This window comes from Alnus glutinosa, chromosome 5 (assembly GCF_958979055.1).
Source record: "Alnus glutinosa chromosome 5, dhAlnGlut1.1, whole genome shotgun sequence".
Classification (NCBI taxonomy): Eukaryota; Viridiplantae; Streptophyta; class Magnoliopsida; order Fagales; family Betulaceae; genus Alnus; species Alnus glutinosa.
The window spans coordinates 1,296,900-1,324,711 of record NC_084890.1 but is presented as its reverse complement, the minus strand read 5'-3'; the positions used below and the strand labels follow the sequence as shown (position 1 = coordinate 1,324,711).

At 34.6% G+C, this 27,812-nt stretch overlaps 3 protein-coding genes across 4 annotated transcripts; all 3 read left to right on the top strand.

The window, feature by feature from the left end:
* Positions 1-6,728: 6,728 nt before the first annotated feature.
* On the top strand, positions 6,729-7,304 carry LOC133869691 (cysteine proteinase inhibitor 1). The gene has a single exon (XM_062306758.1). The coding sequence runs from the start codon at positions 6,797-6,799 to the stop codon at positions 7,163-7,165; it is 369 nt and encodes a 122-aa protein (XP_062162742.1). The 5' UTR covers positions 6,729-6,796; the 3' UTR covers positions 7,166-7,304.
* A 6,930-nt stretch (positions 7,305-14,234) lies between these two features.
* LOC133868557 (putative MO25-like protein At5g47540) lies at positions 14,235-21,141 on the top strand. 2 transcript variants are annotated; one of them, XM_062305483.1, is made up of 11 exons: positions 14,235-14,659; positions 15,756-15,920; positions 16,172-16,290; positions 17,007-17,081; positions 17,378-17,471; positions 18,232-18,291; positions 19,454-19,522; positions 19,795-19,893; positions 20,404-20,448; positions 20,537-20,639; positions 20,729-21,141. In XM_062305483.1, the coding sequence occupies exons 1-11, from the start codon at positions 14,537-14,539 to the stop codon at positions 20,800-20,802; spliced, it is 1,026 nt and encodes a 341-aa protein (XP_062161467.1). In that variant the 5' UTR covers positions 14,235-14,536; the 3' UTR covers positions 20,803-21,141. The 2 variants fall into 2 exon arrangements, with proteins under 2 accessions (XP_062161467.1, XP_062161468.1); XM_062305484.1 differs by having other exon boundaries at positions 14,238-14,659; positions 15,759-15,920.
* A 1,636-nt stretch (positions 21,142-22,777) lies between these two features.
* On the top strand, positions 22,778-27,803 carry LOC133868506 (inositol-phosphate phosphatase). The gene is made up of 12 exons (XM_062305416.1): positions 22,778-22,939; positions 23,058-23,113; positions 23,220-23,270; positions 23,727-23,807; positions 23,947-24,050; positions 24,146-24,230; positions 24,679-24,733; positions 24,842-24,885; positions 26,626-26,694; positions 26,783-26,883; positions 27,020-27,076; positions 27,396-27,803. Exons 1-12 carry the CDS (start codon positions 22,927-22,929, stop codon positions 27,490-27,492), a joined length of 813 nt encoding a protein of 270 aa, XP_062161400.1. The 5' UTR covers positions 22,778-22,926; the 3' UTR covers positions 27,493-27,803.
* The last annotated feature ends 9 nt before the right edge of the window (positions 27,804-27,812 follow it).

Here is a 27,812-nt window from a genome sequence, read left to right as displayed (position 1 = left end):
ATGTGAAAGACGGTGGTCGAAAGGAAAAAAAATAAAAAATCTCATTTTGTCGGGACTTCTTCCTATACCTATTAGTTTCATTGAAACCGAGAAAAATATACAAAAAATACAAATCTTACGTTTCAATTTTTTGTTCTAAATGTAGTTTCTTTTATGTTATACATGCAATACATATATACACCTCTAGAATGTTGTATGAGTTACACTTCATTTCATATTGCCCTCAATTTTAAAGGTAATAAGAAAACAATAATCATAAAAATGACAATATAATATTTGGCTTCATGTTTAATGGTTTATAAATTGTTAATTATTCATTATTTGATTATGGTGAGAGTGCGATTTTCTTTAGTTTAAATATGTTAATTGTCAACAAAATTTTCTTCTGAGTTTTTTTTTGTAAATATTGAATACAAGTTATAGCAATGATGTGAGTACATTATATTGTTCTTTGTTTTTGTGAATTCCTATATTGTATAAAAGGTCTTTTGAATTAACGTCTATAAAAATTGAATAATGTAATTACATATAAAAAAAAATTGAAAATATGTGATTTATTTTAATTCCTTACAAGATAATTTACAATATACATTTACTTATTTTCAATTTTATTTCTAAATTTTTATTTTGTTTCTTAAATTAAATATAACATTCTAATTTATTATGCAGTTTTAATTAGTAAAATTCGTGCATGACGCGGGTTATATGCTAGTAATAATAATAATAATAAAAGAGAGCCCATTCTACAAGGATGGGCTGTAAAAGTAATGTTTTACAGCTTCTAATAAAGATTTAACACATCATCTAAGAAGATTAAATACAATAAACACGGGAGCATTGAATCTTATGAAAAAAAAAAAAGAAGAAAAAAGCTTCCCAGTTTTTCCTTTTAAGAGCCCGCCCTAGAAACCACAACCTCCTCTCAGCCCCACGCCACTGTCGAATTACGCCGAAAGCTACCGCCATCATCCTTCACACCCAGCCAAAGCAAACCATAGAACCCACCAACTTCCAAACACCCAAGACTGCTTCCGTTCAAAAAACAAAATCAAAAAAATTCCCAAACAGCACCACCGTGTCAGCGCCACAGCCAATCACCCATCCAATCTGCTCACCCCACACTATTGTGTCGCCGGTACCCAAACCCACCACTGATTCACCCACCTCCAACAAATCTACTCCTCTCTTCACCAAGCCCACCATTTGCCAGTTCATGAGCCGAGACAAAGTTCTCCGATCAGATAAGCGCACCCCGCCCACAACAGATGTGAATAGTCACAAAAAAATCAATGATGTGATCGTAACAGTGAAAAATCATTGGAGGCGAAGGCAAACCCAATTCTCCTTTATAGCAAATAAAATAGAGTCACCGCACAACATAGATAGAAGAAAGATTTGGTAATAGCAAAGGAAATTTCTACTCAGATTGTTTCCTAGAAAATCGAAAATTGGAATCTTGACAGAAAACATGAAACCTCCATAAGAGAATACCAATAGAAATTAGGAAATTCTTTCAGCCCACATATATTCCGGCTGTGAACTCTGGCATGACTCCGTGGATTCCAGTGGCGATGTTGGCTCGGAGAGTTGGGGTGGTTTGTGGGTTGGTCACGTTGGTGGATGAAGAGGGAGCTGCATCTTTTGTGTACCCCAAGAGAGGCTATTGGAGGATCGGTACTTTGCTGCCCTTAACATTCTGCCAACAGTGCCCTTAATCGGGTACTTTTGTATTTATTCTATTTGGTGCAATGAGTTAACGTGTTAAATTTTTATTGAACACTGTAAATGAGTGGTTTTACACCAGGACGGGATAGAAGGTATTCTCTAATGAGAAATGCTATAGACCTCGAATATTTTCCAAATAAAACGTTCCAAATTGACATGGACAGTGACGTGGCTAAGCCACGTTGGGTATTTACAAAAAAAAAAGAAAAAAAAGAAAAAAAAAAAAAAAGCTCCTCCAAATATTTTCGTCGTCTCTCTCTCGCCGGCCGTCCCACTCGCCATTCCTGAAGGCCATGGACAGCTAGCGACTGGAGCTCGGGAGAGATCCGCCCGGAAACAGAGATCCAGCCAACCCCGACGACCTAGCGGATCTCAGATCAGATCCAGCCGAGCGTGGGTTTCCGGCCGAATCTCTCAAACCACGCTGGGCGAGCATTGGTTTCCGGCCAGATTCGGTTAGGCCAACCAATGGGAGGGGGGGAGAGAGAGAGTGTCGATCTGCTTAAGGGCGAGAGAGAGAGAGAGGGAGACTCGGCGTTTTTTATTTTATTTTTAATAAAACCCAACATGGCCGAGTGTGGGTTTCCGGCCTGATCTGGTCAGGCCGGCCGGTGAGAGAGGGGAGAGAGAAAGGGTCGATCTGCTTAAGGGCAAGAGAGAGGGAGACTCAGCTTTTTTCTTTTTTCTTTTTTCTTTTTTTTTTTTTTTAAAAAAAAAAAAAAATCCAACGTGGCTCAGCCACGTCCCTGTCCATGTCAGTTTGGAACGTTCAGTTTGAAAAATATTTCGGGGTCTATAGCATTTCTCTTCTCTAATAAAAAAGAATCAAATAGCCACCTCAATCAACCCCATCTTCATCTTCAACACTACAACAACCCATCCCGTCGATCCACCTTCACAAGCCCCTCCCAACTTGTTCCGATCGGTGATCATTCCTTTTCAATTATTCGCCGGTGGAGTGGAGTGCCGTAAAACGTTATCCAAACCTTATCTCTGCCCCATCCCAAATGATTGTGGCATTGCCAAAAGTAGCCGTTATCCCCTTCCCCTATAAAACCAAGCACCCGCCAACCTTTCTCTCATGCACGTACGCTTTGATATACAATAACCCGTAACAGAAAAACCACCAGTTACAATGAAAGCAGCTCAATGCTTCTAGCTACCTTGTTCTTCTTCTCGTCCTTCCTATGTTGGCGGCGGCGCATGATGCCGCGTGGACGCCTGTACCGAATGTTAACGACCCGGTCATTCAGTCCTACGAAGAGACCGCGGTGACAGACTACAAGAAGTCGTCTGGGGCGAACCTTCGGTTCAGTGTCGTGATTAGCGCTTGCTCATTGGAGGTCTATCTCGGGACAACGAACTTCCGGCTCACCTTGACTGCAAAGGACGGGGGCGCCACCAACACCTCCGAGTCTTTTGTGCATAAATCTTCAAGGAAACTGAGCCTTCTCTCGTTTACGCGTATTACGGCTTAAAGGGTGTAGTTTGGGAAAGTTCTGTTCTACAATGGGTGATTGTGTGTGTTGCTTGTAATAAAGCTCTCCCTCTTTCTAGGGTTTATGTTACTTGTGCTATTTTTCTTTTCCCTGAAAATAATAAACATATATATCACCCTAAACGTTGATTTAGATATTAATTGATCAGTCACTTTATTTTCTGTTTGAACAATATATTTAGTCCTTGCATATTACATTAATGAGAAATCAAAACCTCTATTAATTAAATCAAACCAATATTTTTCCTCCCAATAGGCAATATGCAGACATAAATTTTCTCCAAATTAGGTTTGAGTAATTGTCTTCAACCCAATTTAATTATAAAATGAATTGTCATATGTTCCTTAATAAATAAGGCATTCATGAACATGACAGCAAATATAATTAAAACATTTATGGCTCCCACATAAATAAGGAGTTGTGCGGCAGCTACAAAATGATAGTTTGATAGAATTAATATGGAATAAAGATATACAAACAAGAACCAGTCCCAACAAAAAAGCAGAATAAATTGGGTTGGTAAGCCAATACGTTGTTGTAGCCCTGCGGATATTTCTTTTTCTAGACTAATGTTTCTTGTACAACCATTACACAATTTTTGCACAACACTAAGTACTTTTTTTTTTTTTTTTTTTTTTTATTATAATCAATCATTAGATTTGTTTTCTTACATGTGGGCTCTAAATATTCAAACCATATCCTTTTACTTTTTCTCATCATGTGGGAGTTAGAATTAATTCCCGTTTATCTACTTCACCATGAACCAGAATAGAAGAGCTTGCCCCGCCCATATAAGGCCGGCTTAATAAATTTTGAGACCTAAGGCGATAAACTCAGGTGGGGCTTTTTTTTATATTTAAATAACTTTAATTTTAAATCATTCTCTTTGCTTTTTGCCTTTATTTATTTTTTTAAGCGACATGCAAAATTCATCTTTTGTTAGGAAATATTTAATTTCAACAAATGTTATATTTTGTGTTGAGTTACATATAATTATTTTTATGTAGAATTTAATTTTCGTAAAACGAAATTAACTTTATTCTAAAAAATTATTTCAATAAACAAACTTAGCCAATATTTTGGTTTTAAATTCATGTGAAATTATGAGTTAGTAACTGTTTCAAGGGTGCAATTAAAGTAACTTTCCATTTTTCTTTATTTTCCTCTTTAATATCTTGGAATTCAATTATTTATATTTATTTTTTACCATAATTGAGGCCTTAATTAAAAAGCACTGACTACATTTTTTGTCATAATATTATTTATTTACCATAATTGAGACCTTAATTAAAGAGCAATAACTAACTTTTTTTTGTTATAAACGGGGCTTTAATTTTTATTTTTTAAAAAGAAAATCTTAATTATACTATTTTTTTATTTGGGGTCTTAGGCGATAGCCTAATTTGCCTAAGCATTGAGCCGGCATTGCGCCCATGAGTAAATATTTCATAGCAGCCTCATTAGTTGGGTTCACAGTGGTTGAGGAAATGAATTATATTTTGAGATGTAAATTAAGAAGGTTAGGGATAAACAATATTGTCATATCATTATTACACATGACTTAGATTTGTTAGATTTAACAGAAATTTTTAATAAAAGCAATGTCCATATATGGACTAAATTATTGAAATTAAAACTATAAGGAATAAATTGACACCTAAACCAAAATCTAAGAGTGATATTTATACTTTCTTCTGATTAACTATTGTCAATTAGGTTTTCTCTATTTGGATTTTGAGATTTTTGTGTTTTGTTTAATTTTTTAGTTGTTTTTATTTATTTCTAAATTATTTTTGACATTCTTGTTTTTAAAATGAATTCTTTGGGTTCAGTTTGATCATGATTTAAAGATACTTTTTTTGGGTTCAGTTTTAGTTTAAATTGTAGATAATATTGGAGTTGAGACATGTGTTTATGCAACACGTGTTCCAATCAAAACGAATCTAATTATATTTCATAAAATTAAATTAAGAAAAAGAAAAGAAAAGAAAGGGAGAGATACCTCAATTGCTTTAATTGAGAGATTTTGCAATTTGCTATCATTTCGCAATCAAAATCTGCGTGGAAGTGACTCATAATACCGCTGTAGCAGTTTTGGAAGGGTCACGGGCTGCATAGTTGGGTTACCTAATTTTTTGCCTTTTATTTCATTTATTGCAATACATAAGGCATTTTTATTTATTTGTTTTCTTAAATAAGATTAAAATTTCTAATATTTTTTTAAAAAGAAAATTTACCTTATTAAAGTTCAAAAAAATTATAATTCTTAAACTTTTATTCATGGGTGGGGTACTTTTTTCGAAAGATAAAGTTTTCTATGATATATATAGGAAGCAATTTATTCAATTAAGCCTATTAAATTGACATATATTCTTATAGCATATGATTCATACATACATTTTTAATATACATATATCAATTTAATAAATTAAATAAAAAAAATATATCCTTTCCCTCCCATTTAAAAGATAAATTTGTTTTTTTTTTTAAATCAGTTTTTATTTATACAGTAAGTAAATGAAGAAATTAATCGGGGAGTTGACTGTTGAATTCATTGACAGACAAGAGAGCAAAATGAGAAACTGGTCACTTGTTTGACCAATTTCTTACATTTTGTAATTATTTCAAGTAATGTTTTTTTGCACAACTCTTACACAATTTTTATACAACTCTAACTACTTTTTAAATTTTTTTTTTTTTTTTTTTTTTTATGATCAACTATTGGATTTGTTTTCTTGCATGTGAGATCTAAATATTCAATGATTGATCTTAAAAAAAGGTTGTTAGAGTTGTACAAAAGCTGTGTAAGAGTTGTGTAAGAAATATTACTCAATTTTTTCAACACTGTTTTAGTTTGGTTTGAGTTTATTGCTGGAGAGTTTACCCGTTTTTCATTTATAGGATTGTCCACTTCTTTTTTCTTTTGGATAAGAAGTGACAAGAATTTCCTTATTTAATTTAAAAAAAAAAACAACAACTTGGTGCTATTAATTTTTGGATTTGGTGATTTATTTTTGTTTTGTTTTGTTTTGTTTTTCTTTGTTTGCTGCAGTAAGTTAAGGAAAGATTTCTCCCAAAACGGGCGAAATGGGAGTTTGATTAGATGGGCTACAGCACACAGCTTCCTCCACATCGTCACCGTTCACCGAAACCCAATTGGGCCAAATCCATCAAGCGGGACCCACTTTCCAATAACAGGCCCCAGTAGCCAGTAAGACTTTTTCAAGTCTGAGACAGACCAACACATGGATTTCAACCCAACTTCCCCGACCTCCGATCTCCCTTAATTACTGGCTGCCGTCGGTGCCGTGTATACCGCTCTCCATCTTTGTCAAAATCTGAGGGCTGTAAATCCACCAAGACCCCCAATCCCAACACGCTCAACTCCGCGTAACGTAGGCCCACTGTAATTTCCAGAAATTCCAAGGCAAATCTTATCTCCAAATTATATTTCTTTTTACGTAGCCGTTATCCACGTCCCACGACCTCTATAAAACCGACGACCCACCAACCATTCTCTCTCACGCTTCAATACCAAAACCCATCAGAGGAAGAAACCAACGGTTACTACAATGAAAACCCTGTGCTTTTATCTTCTTACCCTTCTCGTCCTTCCCCTGTTGGCCTCCGCCGTCGGCGGCCGAGGTCCTCTCGCCGGCGGGTGGCAGCCAATAAAGAACGTCAACGATCCGCACGTGAAGGAGATCGGTGAGTTCGCGGTGGCCGAGTACAACAAGTCGTCCAAGACCGACCTGAAGTTTGTGGACGTGGTCAAGGGCGAGACCCAGGTCGTGGCCGGGACGAAATACCGGCTCGACGTGGCGGCCAAGGACGGGGCCGTGACCAAGCACTATGAGGCTGTTGTGTGGGAGAAGCCCTGGGAGAATTTCAGGAACCTTACCTCGTTTAAGCAAATTAAGGGCACTCACAGTCGGCCCTAATTAAAGATGATTTTGGTTAGCCGGAATGCAAATTTGTTTGGAAATGCTTTGGATCGGAGTGGGTGATTTTGTGTGTTTCCTGTAACGTCGATATATATGTTTTGGTGAATAAAGTTTAAGAACTGAGTGCTTTTATTAATTCTTAGATTTGTATGTTAATTTGATTTTTATTTTGTTGGATTTTGCTTAATAAGAAAAAGCATAAATGTATTAGCAACTAACCAGCAGGCTAGGGACACAATTAACCCCGGCGGAGTGGTTCTCTGCGACCCACTGGATAGCTGAAGAATACCACTATGATGGTGTAGTTAATTGCCGGAGAACGATACCACTCGCCGACAATGACGGAGAGAGGGGGGGCCAGTGGGGGCCATGGCCCCCCCTCAACTCTTAAGAGAAACAAATAATAATAAAAAAAAAATTTAAGGTAAAACAAAAAAAATTAAATTAAGTTTTTTTTTTTTTTTTTTTTAGATGAATCAAATTAAGGTTTTTTTTGCTTATTGGCCCCTAGCAAGATTTTTTTTTTCCTTGCCCCATTCCCTTTTATCATCTCTTTAATTATTGTCAAAACTTTTTCCTTTAATATTTCACGGGTAGTAAGGGACATGCCTAAGAATCTAACAATGGAAAGATCTTTATAAAGTTGTAGAGACTGTGTTCAAAGTAAACGAAAAGGGTTTAGTAAAGTAGTGCATTGGAAGAAGACATGTGTAGATTTGAGGAGTCACAAGCTTAACCAAGCTCGATTTCCTAAGAATGTGTGGAAAAAATAATTGAGACATTTTTTATTTTTTATTTTCTGAATCTTTGGACAGTGGTTTTCTTTACTTTTTTTTTTTCTTTCTAAAAACTTGTTGGTACAGTTTCCGGTATGGTGTGAATTTGCACGTTCCTTTGATGTTCTTCACGCTTCTTAATAACTCTGCAAAACAACAAAACCTAGGGACCCTTCCGGGGGTCCCGCTCCGATGCCTAAGTTAGCTTCTGTGAGAGAAATAATGCTCTATGCATAAAAATTGAGACTTAGTTTATACCTGGGGTATGGGCCTATTTATAGGCATAGAGATGGAGTCAAACCTGGATTAGGACTCCTGCTCCTTGTTGATCTAGAACTGCTGTCCGAGTTCTAATTGGACTTCAATCCTTTACTAGACTTCTAATTGGATATCTTCTTAGACTTCCAATCTGATATCTTCTTAGACTTCTGATCTGATATCTTCTTAGACTTCTGATCTGATATCTTCTTAGACCTCTGATATGATCATTATTCTTATCTTATCATTATTCTTATCTGTTTGGACCTATTTGACTTTTGAATCTCTTCTTTGGATCGGGTTGAGTGGGATTTATCCCCAACAAAACTCTTTTTTACTTTTGCTTATTGATTTTTAATTTGAATGGAATAATAAAAATATCAAAACTAGGTTATGTTTAATTTACTTAAAATTTGCCTTTATACATATACTTTAATCCCTACTTAAGAAAAAAAATTATTTGGCCCCCTCCCATTAAAATGTCTGGCCCCGTCCCTGCTCGCCGATGTTGATTTTCTCCATAGTCGCCGTCAGTTTTTCTAAAAACCCAAAAAGAATGTGTTGATAAACATATATGGAAAATCACAATAATTATTTTTACAAATTTTTTGGGATGAATAAGATTGTGTTTAAACCATTCAGATGAACACCTAATTAACCAGAGTTAGAAACTGATCAATTGTGCTAAAAAACTGTCAAAAGGGATAACGACAATTGCACCACAAACATATGTTTCAAATGGAGTTTTTGTCTCTTCGTCATTTGAATATCTGGTGTCATTGCTAATATTCTTGGAGTCTTTATAGTTTATAGGCTGCTCCGGCGAGCATTAATTAACCCAAAACAAACTTAATTGGGCTGGCGAGTCATATTATCTTTCTCACATTTATTAACAATCCATACATAAATATTGCTAAATCTCTATTTGGAAATGACAATGTATCTTGACAAATGTTGATTATGTTGTCTTGTGATTACAGGGATAAGCAAAAATGGATAATAATCCTACCTGGTTTATAATATATATATATATATATTTTATATATTAAACAATGAAAAAAGTACATATACTCCCTTCAAACTATCACTCTATTGTCAATGTGCCCCTCATACTACCAATTGTGTCAATATTTCATTTTAAACTACTAAAAAATGTCAATGTCTTCCCTAAAACTAACAAAAAAGCAAAAATAACCCTACAAAAGTTTCAATAAGACAAATATATATATATATTAAATTTTAAAAAAATGGATGTTTTTTTTGAAAGATTGAAAAAAATAATAATAAAAAACGGGAAAAATGCAAATTCAAGGGGTGTCCGAAACTGAAATTATATAAAACAAAATCTAAAAAATAATTTTTCGGTTTTTTTTTTAAAAATAAGTTTTGTTTTGTTTTAAAGAATTTTTATAATTTTATGAATGATATTTTTGTCATTGTAGGGTACGTAGACAACTTGATGGTAGTTTAAATAGAATATGTGTACTTTTTTCATTAATAATTAAATATCAAAAGTTTATGTTTTCATCACACGACTTGAGATATATATAGTTTTATGTTTTTGTGGTTGAGAACCTCTCCATTTAACTGAGGCTCGATTAGCTTAATTGATTGAGTTGTATCTCAATACTTCCCATGAATGGCATTCATTTTGCGATTAATATCTCTACTATATTTATCACAAGTTCATTTTATAGTCAATCAGTAAGATAGGAGTAATGCACTAGTATTTGTTTGTTGTTTTTCAAAAATCTTTTTAAAATTTATTTGAAGTGTGGTGTATTTGTAAAGAGAAACACTTAGCACACAGATTCCTGCTTGTCAAGTTTTTTGTTTTTTATTTTGTATTTTTAAAAACAAATATTTAAACATTGTGCCAAGTAATCAGTTAAGCACATAATTTGCATATATTAGGGTTGAGGTTTATACTAAATAATGTTCTAGCATGAAGCTAGCTAGCCCACAATTTGCTTTTGTAGATCTATATTATTTGTTTTGGCTAGCTTACTAGGTTTTATTTATTTATTTATTTTTTTCTTGAGGTTATATTGTTTTCTGAAATAGTTTTACTCATGCACCAAAAGCATATATACTATATTTTTTTTTTTGAAATGGGCATTTGTAAACTAACACAATTTTCTTTATTTGCCTCCTACGAGGAAGGGGCTTGGTTTCTTATTCAAAGTTGGCAGCTATTGTTCTTGACTGAACTCGTATTATTTATAAGACTTATGAAGAAAGTTAATACTATACGGAAAACCTAAAAAACATACAGATTTTTGGTGGTAGTAATAGGTCCTATTTTTTTTTTTTTGAACGGGATCTATCATTTCATAAGAAGCCCGAAGGCAAATAAATCAGTCCCGAAATCTACATCACAAGCCTGGAGTTTGAAGGTAGTAAATAGAGATGAAGAATCCCTAAACACTAAGCCAGGATCATACTTAGCTTAAAGCAGTTACCAAAGCAACAAGCAAAAAATTACAAGAACAAAACATTTTAGACCTCTCTTTACAATAAAACACCACCCATCTAAATTTGAGAAGACCTGGTCTAGCTATCAAGCCACCTAAATGCCCAAGTAATTTTCAGCCCATCACTATAGTAAATTGTGAAAGAAAGTAAGAATATACATAAAACAGAAACAAAACGCTGAGCTGGCAAGTGGAGGACTACCCATCGGAGCGTGTAAGACACGCGCCACACTCTGTCCACCCCTGTTGCAGCCAGTCAGCAATCCTTCCCGAAAACACCATCTTGCTGGCCTGAAAAGTGGAATGTGGCCCTCACGCGCAAACCAAACCCTCAACGCGTGCAAACCATGTTCTGAGCGTGGGAGTTCAATATCGCCGATTGTTGAGGCGGCAGGAACAGAGGCTGACAGCGAACAAACACTAGTGGGTCGTGTCGTAAAATCTCTGGCGTATCAACGTAGATCTGACGAAAAAGGAAGCTAGGAAACCACGAATGAAGGTCACTCCCAAGATGACTTAAACGAAATGTATCTGTCAAAACAAAAGTAGAACAACAACAAAAGCACAAATAACCAAACCCCATAGCCCTAATAGCTAGGAGAAACAAACACCACCACTGGAAACTTACCGGGGGGAACAAAACTCCCACTGGAACAAACTAGGGCAAACAAAAAACCACTCTAGCTCATAAAGAAACTAGAGGGAGAAAACACCACCAGGAGGAGGGAGGGACACCTCCCTCCCCCGGAGAAACCAAGCTCTCCAACGCTCTCTCTCTCTAGAAGAAGAAACGAGATTCCCTCTCTCTTGAAGTTTTTTACTCCTTAACTATCACTTAAGGTCCTATTCTATGTCCATGAATTCTAATGCTTGGAAACACTAAAACATGCTAAAAATAGTCTAAAATATGCCCAAATGAGACCCAAAACACCTAAAAGATGCCTAAAATGACCATTACTTGAAAAACGGTTAGCGGTTTTATAACCCAATAACTGCAAAACCATTGATTGTGATTAAATGTTAATCGACGGTACAACCGCAACCATAACTATTTGTATATTTCTAGTTGTTGCCGTCAATATTTAATAAAAATATTTAATTTTCAGCATTATGTGATAGTTATGAAATAAAAATATAAAATATAAAAATTATCAGCATTTTATAACTCTTATATTGCTTAGATGATTATTACCTATTTTTATTTAATTTTAATGGTGGTCATTAAGAAAGAGAGTGTCTCTAGGCAAGCTCGATCAGAAAGAATAGACATATGTAATTAAATAATATATTTCCTTAGAGCAAACGATTTTTTCTTGCATGTATAAAATGTACATGATATGTTAATTTTATTAAAAAATACATATAAGAATTACATGTTTTAAGGATATATTCAGTTGTATAAACAGGATTAAATTAAGTAAATTTCTCAAACTCAATCCAAAAGAAAACTTTGTCCGCCGTTTAATTTAATTTATATGAAAATCATTACCAATAAATATCGGGAGCAATAGAAAAAAATTAAAAAGAACTTTACTTATAACTCATGAACTTTCACCAATTTTGAAATAAGGTACTTAAACTTTAAAACGTCTCAATATAGGGTATCTGTTTTTCAGAAAGTTTCAATTTCAGTCATCCGTTACAATTTTCCATTAGATCCTATAAAAATTCCCGAAATACCCCCTGTATTTAATTTTTTAAAAATTTTTATTAAAAATTTCAAAGATCAAGGCATGGGTATTTTTGTAATTCCGTTAAATTCAAACCAACATCTAAATCCTAGCAATTTTTTTTTTTTCCTAAAAAAAATATAGGTATTTTGAGAATTTTGACAAGATTTAATTGAAAATTCTAACGAAGGATTGAGATTGAAACCTTTTGAAAAATTGATAACCTAAATTGAGACGTTTTTAAAGTTTAGGTACCTTCTTTTAAAAGGAGGTGAAAGTTCAAAGGTTATAAGTGAAATTCTTCAAAAATAAATAAAATTAAATTTGTGAAAGAATAAGCAAGATTTTAAAATACTTAGCAAAAAAAGGTTTAAAAAACAATGAGTTTTCTAGAAAAGGCACCCAAAGACAGGCCTCAACCGAGACAAAAGACACCTATGTTGTTGCAGGGGACCAGGTTGCAGAAGTGGACATTCAGTCACCAAAAAGGTGATTCTAGTTGGAAGGCACAGTTTGAAGATGAGCAGTTAATGGCTTAAAGAAAAAGATGCATGTAAAGATATATGTGGGGTTGGGGGGAAATGCATGTGAATGTGAGTGAAGGTGGAAAACAGTTGGTATTGGCTGGAAGCGTGGGCAAGTTGATCCCCCTGGCCCTTGCAACACCCAAAAATAGTTTTTATTTTTATTTTTTATATATTTTATATTTTATTTTTATATTTTTTTAGTTGTTTTTTTGGACCATGAGTTAGTGAAAATATAGCCCATATGAGATGAATTTGAATGTATAGGTAATTTTTTTTTTTTTAATTATTTGAAATAGTTAGGCCACTATTGTACTTAATTAAAAAAATAAATAAATTGCAGCTCGGAATCTCACTTGGCCACATTTTGAATCATCACAAGTCCTCAAATACAGCTTAACCACTTTGGCTAACACAGACCAATAGTCTTATTAAAAATAAGTAAAATGATTGGTAGTACAACATTTTTTTTATAAACTCACCCAATAGTTTACATGAGTGCTATATAACACTAGGTGAAAAAATTAAACAATAAATTTTGACTGATAAGTTTAATTATTTAATGACTAATATGATAATTCACATAAAAAGTACTAATGCTATATATAGGGCTATAAATTCTATATACCACACTAATATCCCATAAATATGCGAGTATGTTGGCATGATAGTGCCAATGTAAAGCTATATATCATATTTTTATCCTACAATGCTGACGTGATAATCCTAACCAATCAATGAAATATATTATTATTATCATTATTTTTAGCAATGACTGAATCAAGGGTTTAGCGGTGGAACTGCCATTGCTATTGTGCCCCCCAAAATTTTTAAAAACCCCTTAAAATTTTATTTTAAAAGTCCTCTAAAATTAATTTTTCATCGTAAAAGTTCTTTTTTTAGTTCTATCTCCCCTCATCTTAAATATTGGTTTTACCTTTACAAGGGTTGGTTAAGACTATCACGTCAGCATTAAACTGTAGTTAAGAAATAAAAATTTGATTTCTAAGATTACTCCTTATATAAATATTTGTGACGACAGTTTATAAAAAAATTATACTACTCATAACATCACTATAAAAATAATACTAGAAATTACACTTTTATTTTACTACTATTAGTATGGTCACTCCACCCTTAAATAAACCATGTAGTTTATAGCGTTACACTATTTTGAATGGGTTTCTCCTATTTTTTGTTGAGCTAGCCTAACGTCATATTTATCATTCCATGTATTATTGGTTCTAATCTTTATCGGTGGATTATCTTTATTTTTTATTTTTTTTAGATATTTGATGTTATTTCCAAATAATTATATATATATATATATATTTCTTCAAGTTATACGAAAAAACAAACACAACGACCTTCCAGTTGGAGTAAAACACAAAGCTAAACCGCCGGACAACTCAACAGAAAATGGTTCTGATTGGGGACCCATTTTTTTTTTTTTTTTAATTGAAGGAAAATAGATACACAGACACACTCAAACACACACACAAATCCCTTCTATCTGTGGGAATCGTGATCGGCATCGTCATCTTCATCTGTGACGCCAAAGTTATGCAACAACAACCCTAAGAGAGATAAAATTGGAAACTGTGTGTCGAATCCATCGGCGGAGGAAAAGAAGCCGGTAGAGAAGAAGCCGGTCCTTCCGTCGGAGATGAAGGGCCTCTTCAAGTCTAAGCCTCGCACCCCCGCCGACGTCGTCCGACAGACCCGCGATCTCCTCCTCTACGTCCAGCGCGGCGCCTCCGATACCCGCGAGAGCAAGCGCGAGGAGAAGGTTCGTCTTTTGCTATTCGGATCTACGCCTCTTGATTGAGTCCGATTTGAGCCGGTTCGGATTTTCGGATCCGGATAGGTGCTGAATTGTGAGGATCTTTTGCTGTTATTTTGCTAAAACATGTGAACTTTGTGAAGTCTATGTTTGGATTTGGTTTTGAGATAGGAACGATTTTTTTTTTTCACAGCAATCAAGATGAATTACATAATTTGGCTCAGTTACTGTGTTTTGTTCTAATTTCTGGTTCTAGATGATGTAGAGCGTAACATTTATTTATTTATTTATTTGTAAAAATAATTATGTTGCGTTTGGTTTGTTTGATAGAAAATGAAAAATTTGTACCTCAATCAAGGTAGATAGTAGAATATGGCTCAGCTACTGGGTTTTTGTTCTAATTTCTGGTTCTAGATGATGGAGTATGTAAAATTCAAAAGCTGAATTTCGGTCTGTGTCATAGCATTTTATTACCTTTTTGTTTATTTATTAATGTTTTGTATATCGCTTGGGCAGTTGAATCTTAAATTTTTGATTTGCGGAATGCAGCAATCTGGTAGCTTTTCAATCTTAAGGTTCCATTTCGTGCAAATCTAGTATAGGTCAGCCATGATTTCACTTGCATTGTATTTGCGGTTGCAACAGATTGGAAATTTAATGGGTGATCCTTATTGTGTAATTGGTGGTCATGTATGCTCCATACCATGACTTGGGTTGAAGTTCTTTCACTGAATATTCAGCTAATCCGACTGCTATCGAGTTCTCTGCTATTTATACTTTACGCAAATGGAGAGTATGTGGATACATGGTTTGTGTGTGCAGAAATTTTTACATTAACGTTTGATGTGTATAGACATTAGCTTATGATTAAACTTTGTGCTTAATATAAGAAATTTATTTATCATTTAAATTAAGTGGGATAGTGAAAATATGAATCAACTTGCTTGAAAACAATTACATATGGCTCTAGAGTTTCGGAATCTTTCTAAGTATGGTTTACATATATTTTTAAGTGTTCTCAGGTGAGTGATCGACCTATTTAATGCATTCTGATTTCCTATTGTCTGAAATTTACCTTTCTTTTCAATTTTGTGTTTCTCAGCAGATGTCGGAGTTGGGTAAAAATATCAGGGAGCTTAAGTCAATTCTTTATGGCAATAGCGAATCAGAGCCAATTGCAGAAGCTTGTGTACAACTGACCCAGGAGTTTTTCAAAGAGAACACGCTACGGCTTCTGATTTTATGTCTTCCGAAATTGAATTTGGAGGTAAGCATACTTGATTCTTATAGTGAGAGCTGCATATTTTGACAATCTCCTAGGGTTGTTAATTTAGTTTGCGAGGTTTTCTTCAGATTCATATGCTCTCTCGTTAGAGGAGTTGTGGCAACAGTCTAGAAGGAAAATATAGTGGAGTACCCTGGCAACAAATCCTCAAGGATCAAAAACTGCTAATGCTTTGTGTTTGTCTCTACTAAGTGTAGCTTGGTATCAATTTTGACAAGGATTACCTTTTGTAGGCTCGAAAAGATGCCACTCAAGTTGTTGCAAATTTGCAAAGGCAACAAGTTCAGTCAAGATTAATTGCATCTGATTACTTGGAAGCAAACAAAGATCTAATGGATATCTTGATAGCAGGGTAAGCCACTCTCAGAAGAGGTTTGTAATTGTTAAGCTTATTAACCCATGATGATGTCCTTCTGTTGGTTTTGAAGATGGATATGTAATAGTTTGTAGCCGAACTTTTGCTTGCATGATAGTCTAGATGGTAGTTATCTTCGGTATTACTTTTGTTGGTGTACTTTTCATTTCCAATCATTTGAAAAAAATTGGTTTGACTTGATAATGATATAGCGTGTTCCTATTTGAATTTGACATAGTCACATCCTTGCTCTGGACTACCCCATGGTCAGCGGATTCCATGGAACTTTCAGAGAAAACTAATAATGTCTTCTTGATCTACCAAGTTCATGTGAAGTTTCTCTATTGGCAAACCAAAGATTTGGTTCAATTTGGTTATGAATTACTTCAATTATCGGTGCTCACACCAATTAGCTTTAGCTCAAATGGAAGTTCCTCCTTTGTAGCAAGGTGGAGGGTGATGAGGTCATGGGTTCAAGTCCCATCGGGTGCGTGTAACTTACCAATTTTAAAAAAAAATCTCGGCACTCACACTGATGTTAGATGCTACGTTCATGACGCCCTCTTTTCATAAGTCTTCAGGCTAGACAATCATTTTGAGCTGTTATAATCTGTTCTTCTGAGGCTTCTTTTTAGGGTTTTTAAACTCTTTTTTCTTTTTAATTGGCCCATGTTAGACTTCGTCTTCTAATGATAGAATGTTGTTTCTTTTAGGTATGAAAACACAGACATGGCTCTACACTTTGGTGCAATGCTGAGGGAGTGCATACGTCACCAGAGTGTTGCAAGGTGAGCAAAAGGAACCTACTTGTTGCCTCTTTGAACTATTGGATCAATAAATTCTTAAAAAAATTATTTTGTTCGTAATTGTATCCAGTAGATATCATTCTTGGACGAAGTTCCTGGTGTGTCTATCAAACTGATGTAGTTATGAAGCTATAATTGATATGTTTTTTTTTCCCAGTTAGATCCATCTTTTCTGTAGCAATTTTGGCCAACTTTCAAATTGTTGAAAGCTGATTTCTTGATGATGCTTGTCTGGCGTAAGCTTTTTGACTTACTGGATTTTTGTGGTTTAATTGCAGATATGTTTTGGAATCTCAGCACATGAAGAAGTTTTTTGATTATATTCAACTTCCGAATTTCGACATTGCTGCAGATGCTGCTGCAACTTTTAAGGTTGAGCCCAACTGGCAGAACCACTCATTAATTATCAGTTTTGTTTCTATTTTGATTTCAGGGTAGGTTTTTTATTAAGAAAACTACATTTCTGCAAGTAAAGTCTGGTATGAAGTTAACTTATTAAAAATAAAAAATAAAAAAAATCCTATTTAAGTAGTTAGGACTGGATGATGTTGCAGCCCTTTGTTTAGCTAGTCTCCTAATTGTTGCATTCCCTTCCTCGGAAGTGTTGAAAATATTGAATACTTTTCTGTATTTGTATTTAGTGTTCTTCTTCTTTCAAATATTTCATCTCTTACATGTGTCAAGAATTGTGCGAATATACATATAAGTATATACCAATTCCCATATCCAGGCGATGTGGGACGTCACAATTACCTCATCTTGGACTTATCAAAAAATATTTCATCTCTTACTTCTCAATTTTTTTTTTAAAAAACTTATCAAAAAAATATTGCATCTCTTGGCTCATAATTCTCTTATATTATAATTAATATAATATAATATAAGAGAATTAATAAAATCTTCTTACTTATCAAAAAAAAATTCTCTTATATTATAATTCTATAGAAGCTCTATATTGCAGTAGTCTGCAGGGGTTTGCTTGTTATAATAATTAAGAGATTTTTTAAAATTGTCATTGGCAGTGGTGGGGATTGACGGATTGTTATGAATCATTTTATTTTGAGTCATGTACTTACGACGTCACACTTGGACTAGGGTTGTTCTGATGCTATTGTAACATTTTTTCTTGCAGGAACTTCTGACCAGGCATAAATCAACTGTTTCTGAATTTCTTTCTAAGAATTATGACTGGGTAAGTTTTGTTTCACTTTTCTTGTGTGTTAACACACAACCACACTCTCGGAGATGACAAGAAGCGTATGTGATGTGCACTGATTAGAGAGTACATTGAGGGTACTTAATTATATATGTAGGAATTAAGAATTGGGATGAACACTTATAATATCAACTAGGCCGTGATCTTGTGATAGTAGGTAACATTGTTGCTTTCCTTTGTATCAAAATACATATGTATCATGAAGGTGAAGAACTTATATCTTCCACTTGGTTGTTTTGGGGATTTGATATTCTTTTTTTCTTTTCTTTTTTTTAATGAATAGTAATTTGATTTGATATTCTTTAGCTCTGCTTTGTTGCTTATTTGTCCCCAGAGATCTCATCTTTGAGGAAATCTTTTTTCAATGTTTGCCTTTTCATTTGAGTAGGGCTAATCATAATTCAGTATCTGCATATCAATTTTTTGTTTTCAAACTTCTTTTTGTTTGTTATCATTAGTATTTTTAATACCAAATTTAGAAACTTCTATTGATGAGTGAAGATTTACAATCTGTCCCAGTAGTCTTTGCTAATGGGAAAGTGTGGATTTAATAATTTAACTAAAACGTTTTAACACTTACCTTACGTACAAGCCTAGTCTCTCCTTTAAGGATGGGGTTCAACATGTGGACTTTGAATGGGAAGTATAGAGTAGAGACAAGATTTGAACTCAGGACATTCATAAAATATTAGTAAAAAAAAAAAAAAGGGATTTGAACTCCGGACAATCTTCTTTGATACTCTGATAAATTACTAGTTAAATACCAATGGGTTGGATTGAGTGGTAAGTTACTTGACCTTGGTGCCTTATGAAGCATCATGTTTAAGGTTAAACCTCCCTTGAATTCAAACAATTCTTTGGGGTCACACCTGCAGGCGAAAGCCCGAGCTTTACTTGACCCGGGGGGGAGGGGCGCTTTGCATGGTGTCCCGATGATCTAGTTGGGGCGAAGCCCCGGATACCCTGGTTATAAAAAATTACCAGTTATTCCAAAAGTCTTAGCTAATAGGGAAGGGTAAATTTTAATCATTTAACTAGATATTCTTATAGGAGCCCAATTTGTCACCCTGCAGGGCAGGGAACCTTAATGTGTCTGATTGATCACGACTTATTTTCCAATCTTTTTTGCTGTTTTCAGTTTTTTGCAGAGTATAATTCAAAGCTACTGGAATCTACTAATTACATCACCAGAAGACAAGCTATCAAGGTATGCCCAATACTTGATATTTGGCCCAAATATTTCAAAGGAAAAAAAAGAAAATAAAAATAAGAAAAAAAAGAAAATAAAAATAAATAAAAAAAGAAAACATGTAGGTCGGAGCCAATGGATTTTTTTCCCTCCTGAAAATTTTATTTTTTTAATGTAAGATTTATTTATTTTTCCATAGAAAGGTTGTGTTGCTAGTTGGCCTTTGTGAACTGCTGCTGGTAACTCTGACATTACATTATTTTCTGAAAAGGCTTTTTTATTTGTTACAGCTGTTGGGAGACATATTACTGGATCGCTCAAATTCAGCCGTAATGACACGATATGTGAGCTCAAGAGACAACCTGAGGATTCTTATGAATCTTCTCAGAGTATGATACCCTCTCAGATTGCCTAATATATCTTCTTTTCTTTAAATGGCTATCTACCTTCCCAATTATTTTATGTCAGTTTATGATGCATTTGGTTTTCTTTTTACATTGGACCTCTAAATATACCATGGGCCCTGTTTCGAGATGGTAATGTTTTCATCTTTTATGGTCCCTCTTACCAAGATACCAACATCTTTATTTCCCATGTGCCTCTTGCCTAGACGGTGCCATCTCCACTTCTAGACAAGTTTCATGTTTCAAACCACTAAGATATTCCTTATGGATTCTGTGATGAACTAATGATGTCATATTTGATGGCCCAAAAGAAAAAATAGAGTATTCTTTTTTATATAAAGAAAAAAAAAGAGAAGAATATTCATCTCAATATGCCTTTAAAAAAAAAGAGTACTCTTCTTATTTTAATTGATCACCCAAAAGAAAATTTGGAATGTTTATCTTATTTAAGTGAATGTTCATGTGTTATATATAGTGGATTCCCTTTTGTTGCAGGAGTCGAGCAAGAGCATTCAAATAGAAGCCTTTCATGTGTTTAAGGTACTATTTTCGAACAGCTGCATTTTGAACTCATGAACTTTCAAGTGCTCCTTCAGTTATTTAGGTTTACATCTTCACATTTTTACAGCTATTTGCTGCTAATCAAAACAAACCTACCGACATCATCGGCATACTTGTAGCAAATAGAAGCAAGCTTCTAAGGCTGTTTGCTGATTTCAAAACTGATAAAGGTAAAAGACACATTATTATTAACAATATGTGGCAGTTGTCTTGGCAGTTGGCACCGTGTTTACAATATTTGGTTTTTGCTTTGTTGCAGAGGATGAAGAGTTTGAGGCTGACAAAGCTCAAGTTGTGAAAGAAATTGCTTCCCTGGAACCTAGAGAGCCTTGAGACACCACCCATGAGCGAGCTTTGTTGTACACAGTCATTGGAGTATTTGTGAATTGTGAATCATATAGTCTTACAGCCATCAGCACGACGCACTTTCAATATCCGAGACTTTATTTTCTATTTAATTTATATCCTCTAGTTTCTAATGATCCTGCTCTGTAATCTAGATTCTAAATGTACTTCTGTAAAAGGTAGATAAATAAGCCGATGAAATGAGTTTAATGCAGCACTTAGCTGAAGCAGATGTTTGAATAGTTTAACCAAGTTATTGTGTGATTGTTCATTGACAACCTTCATTGTGAAGTATGAAGAGATTTATGGAGCTCACTTTTCAGTCTATTTGGTGTTGAATGAGTTATACCTAAAAGGGTGAGAGAGTTGTTGGTGAGTTGGGGAGGTCACTTGAGGTGGGGTAACATTTTGGAAGTGTGAAGGTTGGAACCGTTGTGTTTAATGTGGTGTATTTGAAGAGCGGAATGCATGAAGCTTTGAAGATATAAAAAATTAAGTGGTGGAGCTGAAAATGATTATGTTCATCCCGTTATACACATGGATGGAAGCACATCATAGCTTGCCTTTACTTTCTTCCCTTTTTTTTATCTTTTTTTTTTTTTTTTTTTTTTTTTTTTTTTTTTATCTTTTTTTTAACTTTTGTTTATCTGTTTCCGTTAATTAAGAGGTTTTCTTGTATACTTCTCGTATACGAGGTTTGTGTCTTTATGCTCTTTTTTTAATGAGATTGCTTTACTTATATATATATATATATATATATATATATATATATATATATATAAGTTAGTGTGATTCAAAGTTGTTAGGGACTCATGCAAGAATCCACCAGCTTGAAATTGTATGACGAACACCCTCAGCTGTAGATTGGCTTCAAAAGCATTCGATGCTCAGCACAGGTTGAAGGATCAGCAAAGCTTTTAGGATGATTATTTATGTATCAAACTCAAAGCAAGATTATAACCCCTTTACTAATCGAGTTAGGGCAAAGGTTATGATTGGGTTGCATATATGGTTTCGGCTTAGGAACAATTTCAGTTTGAACTCGGCCCGTTGAGACACTGTCCAAATTTTAACGGGTCCAATTTCAGTTATGCAGAGGACACTGTCCCTCTCACAAGCATAAGAAAGGGCATCATACCCTCCTAATTGAGCGTGTGAGTCACGATTAAAAAGAACCCGACAACGTACAAGAATCTTGGCATATTCCCTTATGCCCCTTGAATCCTCATCTCAATAATATCAGGAACCATGTTCCTCTTGTACATCCCACTTCACCGGTAATCGGTTTGTTCTAGCATCACTTTAGTCTTACATGTACCAACCCATCAAGTCCACATTGTCTTTATTCCACAACTCGAAGTTTCCTAAATATTTCCAAATTCACTGGTTTTGAAAAAAAAACAAAAGAGCTTTTTTTTTTTTTTTTGAAAAAAACTTCATTATATTCCGCTTAGAATATCTATTTATCTCGTTTTTTAGAAAAAATAATCATTCTCAAAAATAGTGTGCAACCAAACAAAAAGAATGATTATTCTATAGCAATGACGATTCTATTTCAAAAAGTCTATTCGGCAAACTAAACGTGTTTGAGTAATGTTAAAGACCATATTTTTATCCTCACAAATTGATGTGACTCTAAAAATTATCATTGGATTTTGATCATAGTAGTTTAAAAGCTACATCAACTTTGGAAGAATAAAAAGATAATCTCTAGCATTACTCAATTGTGTCCACATGAATTTGTATAGAATTGTAGTATTCCAAACTTTTTTTTTTTTTTATGAAGATTTTGGGTATCGAAGATGCAGAGTCCTAAAGAGGAGTAACTGATAAGACTATTAATTGATGGTAAGCATATCCAATAAGCATATTCATAGTTCTTTTATGATAGTGAATCTCAGCAACTGTAGGAACATATATATATATAAAAGAAATATTTCCAAATTAATTTTCTATATAAGCATATGGGATAGACAGTTGTTTTTGTTGCTTGAGACTTGAGAGCGTGCTACGTGAAAAGCTCAGAGACAAAGGCAGAGTCTTTCATATATCATCATCGATTCATCTAGTTTTCCCTCATTTCTTTCTCTCTCTCTTCCAGACACTTCAAAAATGGCCCAAAATGGTAGGACCCCATCAATCTTGCTCTCACAAACACACTTTCTATATGCATTTCTTTTTCTTTGGTATCCATTTACTATTTTTTTTTTTTTCTTTCGTTTTTCCAAATCTTTGGGTTTCAGATTCGCTCTCAGACTTCCTCGCCTCTGCTGTCGATGCAGCGAAGAAGGCTGGCGAGGTTCGTTAATTCAAAGTCCCCTTTTTTTTCGGGTTCTTTTTTAGTATCTATTTTCATTTTCCTCGTCATTTATTCTATTGAGACTCGTAAATGTTTAATTTTGCAGGTAATTCGTAATGGGTTCTATCAAACCAAACATGTGGAGCATAAAGGCGTGGTATGCTTTTCGATTTGAAGGTTTTATGTAGTTTTTTTTTTTCCTATACTAAGATATGCTTTTCTTTTTCTCTTTTGGCTTCTTATCTGATCATTACAAGTTATGGAATTATAAATGTTGTTTGATACACATGCAGCATGCCCAATAAATGGTTAGAACTAAATTACAAGTGTTGATGAGATAGTAGAGAGTGGATGGTAGTACAGTGTCAATAGTTTAAGATGAAGAATTATGTGGACAGGTCCCTTTTGAACCATAAATTTGTTAAATAGGCGTAGTAGTGTACTAAATCAATGTTTGCTATTCCATTATTTTCTTTAGCAACCAGATGGTGCATTGTCTAAGTGAAGGGTATTCTTTGGGGAAAAAAAGAAAAGAAAAAGATTGAGGATGGAAAAAGGAATTTAGAGGAGAAGTAGCAACTTATAATCTTAAACTGTATGTTATGGAGTGCAGGTGGATTTGGTCACCGAAACTGATAAGGCATGTGAAGATCTCATATTCAGTCATCTCAAGCAGCTTTACCCCACACATAAGGTTAACACCTATCCTTCTTTATGCATCAAGAAAGTTGCAATTAATGCTCAAAATTTAGTATTTACCTCCTAAGAATGGCCTTCAATTTTCATTTCTTTTTGAATAATTTCTTACTGGCTCCAACTGGCGTTCTTCTTAGTTCATTGGTGAAGAAACTACTGCTGCCTATGGTGCTGTGGATCTGACCGATGAACCAACATGGATAGTTGACCCTCTGGATGGAACCACTAACTTTGTCCATGGGTAAATATCAGTTTCTCATATTGTAGGTGATCCTTTCTTGTTTGTATATTCAGTCATGTTCATTGTTGTTATTGTCACAACTTAATTATTTGTAGGTTTCCTTTCGTTTGTGTTTCTATCGGTCTTACAATTGGAAAGGTTCCCACAGTTGGTGTTGTTTACAATCCAATAATGGATGAGGTGAGAATTCTAATGCTTCATGTCTTTTGTAACATAAGTGGTCAACCAATGACCATTCTGTGCAATGCATAGAGTTATACATAGCGGCCTCCACTTAGCCCATGAAAAATGTCCACTGAATTTCTTTCAGCTTTATGCTGTCGGACTGTTGTATATACAGACAGAGGAGCGCTTAACATAATTGTCAGTGAGCAATTAAGTAATCAGTGTTTTCTCCCTGTCATACTCTGATCTGATCAAGTTGGCCTGTTGGAGGTCAGAGATTCTTATGATCGACATTTTGACTTTTCTTTTTGGCTGAATAGGTGTCTGGGCCTCTTTGAGCACCTGGCTGCCTGGGCACGTGTGGTTCTCTTGTCCACACATTATTGAATTTGAGAGTCCATAAATGTGTTTCTATAAGTACTGGTGGCTGAACTATTTGTAAATTTGGGTTTATGATATGTAGCTTTTTACTGGCATCCATGGAAAAGGTGCTTTTCTGAATGGAAACCCTATAAAAGGCAAGATTGCTTTTCTTAGTCATTTGGTTTTGTGTATTTCTCTCTTGCTTTTCTCTTTAATCCTAGGAAACTCTAACAGCGACATGCTTGTATTTTACAATGTTGCAGTATCATCTCAAACTGAACTTGTGAAGTCTCTTCTTGCAACCGAGGTATGCAAGTATACAACGGAACTGATTCTTTGATGCAAAACTATTAGACGAAAGTTATTATGCTTTCCTCATCTTCTTATAACCCTTAGGAATTGTATTTATTTTCCATCATATCGTAAGTGTTGTCAATGCTTGTCACTGGATATGAGCCAACAATCTTAAAGGCACTGCTTTAGCACCCACTGGAACTAGACTCAAGTCTCTTTTAGTTGATTCATTTGCGACGGTAATTCTATGTTCACTCTAGTGTGGTTGTAAAAAGTCATCATTCTCTCTTTACAGCTCATGTTTTCAGAATTATCAGTGGCATAATTCACCCCAATGAGTATACCTGACCTGATGTGATAAAAATGAAACTGTGTGCAATCCTGCAAAACTATGTTTTGCAATTCAATTCCCTCAATCTCATAAAAAGATTACGAGCTTATTTGGCAAATGGTTGTAATTGTAAAATATTTGTTTGCATAGTAGTAAAAAGTGATTGATGTGATATAAAGTATAAAAAAGTTTGGAATTGTTTTATAGGAAAGTGAAAGAGTTTTGTTTTGTACTTATCAAAAAAAAAAAAAGAGTTTTGTTTTGTAGTGGATTTTTTTATTTGGATAATAATAAAAAATTATTGATGTGATAAGTGAAAAAAAGAGAGAATGCTTTTTATTTGACTTTTTTGGGAGAAGTGAAAAAAATAGAGGGGAAGTGAGAATTGTTTGCCAAACAACCTCTACGCTACTGTTAGTTAAATATGGCAGGTTTTATGGTATGGGATATGTAAATAGAAATAGTGCTGTATGCTGTGTGGTATGTAAACAGTAATAATGTTTTAACACTTTGAAAAACTGGAAAATAATGTTCTTTTATGCAACTAGTCTGTATAGTCACATATACACAGAACACTTAGTTAGTGGAGACAAGATGGTAACCAGCAAAGCCCAATTAGACTGGATGAGCTCTGTAGAGCTTTAATAACAAAATCATGAGCCCAAACCAAGTGGGTGAAACTCTGCTCTCCTTTACAATCTACAGCTCAGTCTCAGGAGTCTGGAGTCAGTGCTTCTGGATTTTAATGTCCCACCAACCTCAAGATCAAGCCAAATAAGACTGGCCAAAGTCACAATAAACTTGTAAAGTTGGTCCCAAATCCTGAAACTATGTTATTCTATGGTCCGCCCTGATCCTTGTCCATAAACTGAAAAAATAGGAAAAAGAAGAGGAGGTGGGAAAAGGAACAATAGACGAAGTCTATGATAGTATTTGTCAAGAATACGCTATATTAGAATGCGGTGGCCCTGCCATATTTTTTCATTCACTGTCCATGGATAGGGATATAATGCGGAATCACAGTTACAAATTTAGCAGTTATATTTAGCTGGTGTTCTTTAGTTGGGTAGTAACTTTGTATTGGTGCTAGACTTCTAAGGAACAACCTGACATGCCGTTTATTTGATTAGTTATTTTTGAAGAACCCCAGTGAGCATACATATAATGTGCCCCTGCTTGATAGTACGTGAATGTACAAAACCTCCCTCCTTCCTAGCAATCTTTCCATTGTATTAGATTATGCGAGAAGCTAAAATCCAGCATCATGCATCTCTAAAACACACGCACATTAATTGCTATGGAAATTGTCTTTCAGAAATACATGCTTTCAGAATGTATTTCAGATTAAATTCATAAACGCCTTAGTCTTGACAATCAAGAGGACAATTTCAACACTACTAAAAATTTATCCTGAAAGAGCAGGCTGGGACAAAACGTGATAAGTCAACATTGGATGCCTCTACAAATAGGATTAATAGCCTACTTTCCAAGGTAAAATTATAAACTTTCCACAGAAGCTATTGGGTTTTATAACATTGCATTGCTGTGCTTCATGGATATTAGTTTCTCTTTTGATCAGGTGAGATCCCTTCGAATGACTGGCTCATGTGCATTAAATCTCTGTGGAATTGCATGCGGAAGGCTTGACCTATTTTTTGAACTCGGCTTTGGGGGTCCTTGGTATGATATTGTAATTTTTCAGTGAGGTCTTTGGTGTGGTCGATGATTTAGATAGTCTGCTTCTTGGTTCAATATTGTTTGTTTTAAGTGAGGTTTGGCATAACTTGTGATTGACATAGTCTGCTTTTGTATTCAGGGATGTGGCGGGTGGTGCTGTGATTGTAACAGAAGCCGGAGGACTTGTATATGATCCGTAAGTAACATACTTAAATGTGGATTCTTCTTGTTTTCCTGATAAAGGGAATATGGAAGGTTCTGTAGAGTATTAGCATTCTTCCACAGTAACCATTTCAAGAAGGTAGGCAAGTAGTCAGCTTGCATTGATCTTCACCTTGTGAGCCTTCACATATCAATTCATGATTTGGACATTTAATTGGTTGGTTTAGCAAAGTGCACAACTGGCAAGCTATGATAAGCATGTTTGCTTTTTAACTTTAGAAGCTTTCTCAATTATAGAAATTTTCAAATATTTCTCCTTGTTAATACATTTGATGGTTGTTGTTACAAATCAGATCTGGTAAAGATTTTGACATCACATCCCAGCGAGTAGCAGCTTCAAACCCACACATCAAGGATGCATTTGTCGAGGCTTTGCAGCAATCAGAATGAGAAAACACATTTTGATCATTGAAATCAGGAATGCAGTTTATTCAATATAGTTTAGTTTGATTCCCATATTCCAAAAAGCATCAACGGTTGGCATTTATAATTCCTTCATGTCCCATCTGCTGAGAGATGGTTGATAAATTCAATGATTCCTCAAATTCTCCTGTGGCTTTACAGTACCAAATTATTTGTGGAATCAGTTGATATGGCAACTCACATAGTTATATAAATTTGCTTTAAATTATTTCGTGTACCATGAGAGTTATTAGTTTAACATTATAGTTACATCCAATTTATATAAGTTTCCTTCTCTTTTTCTTTTT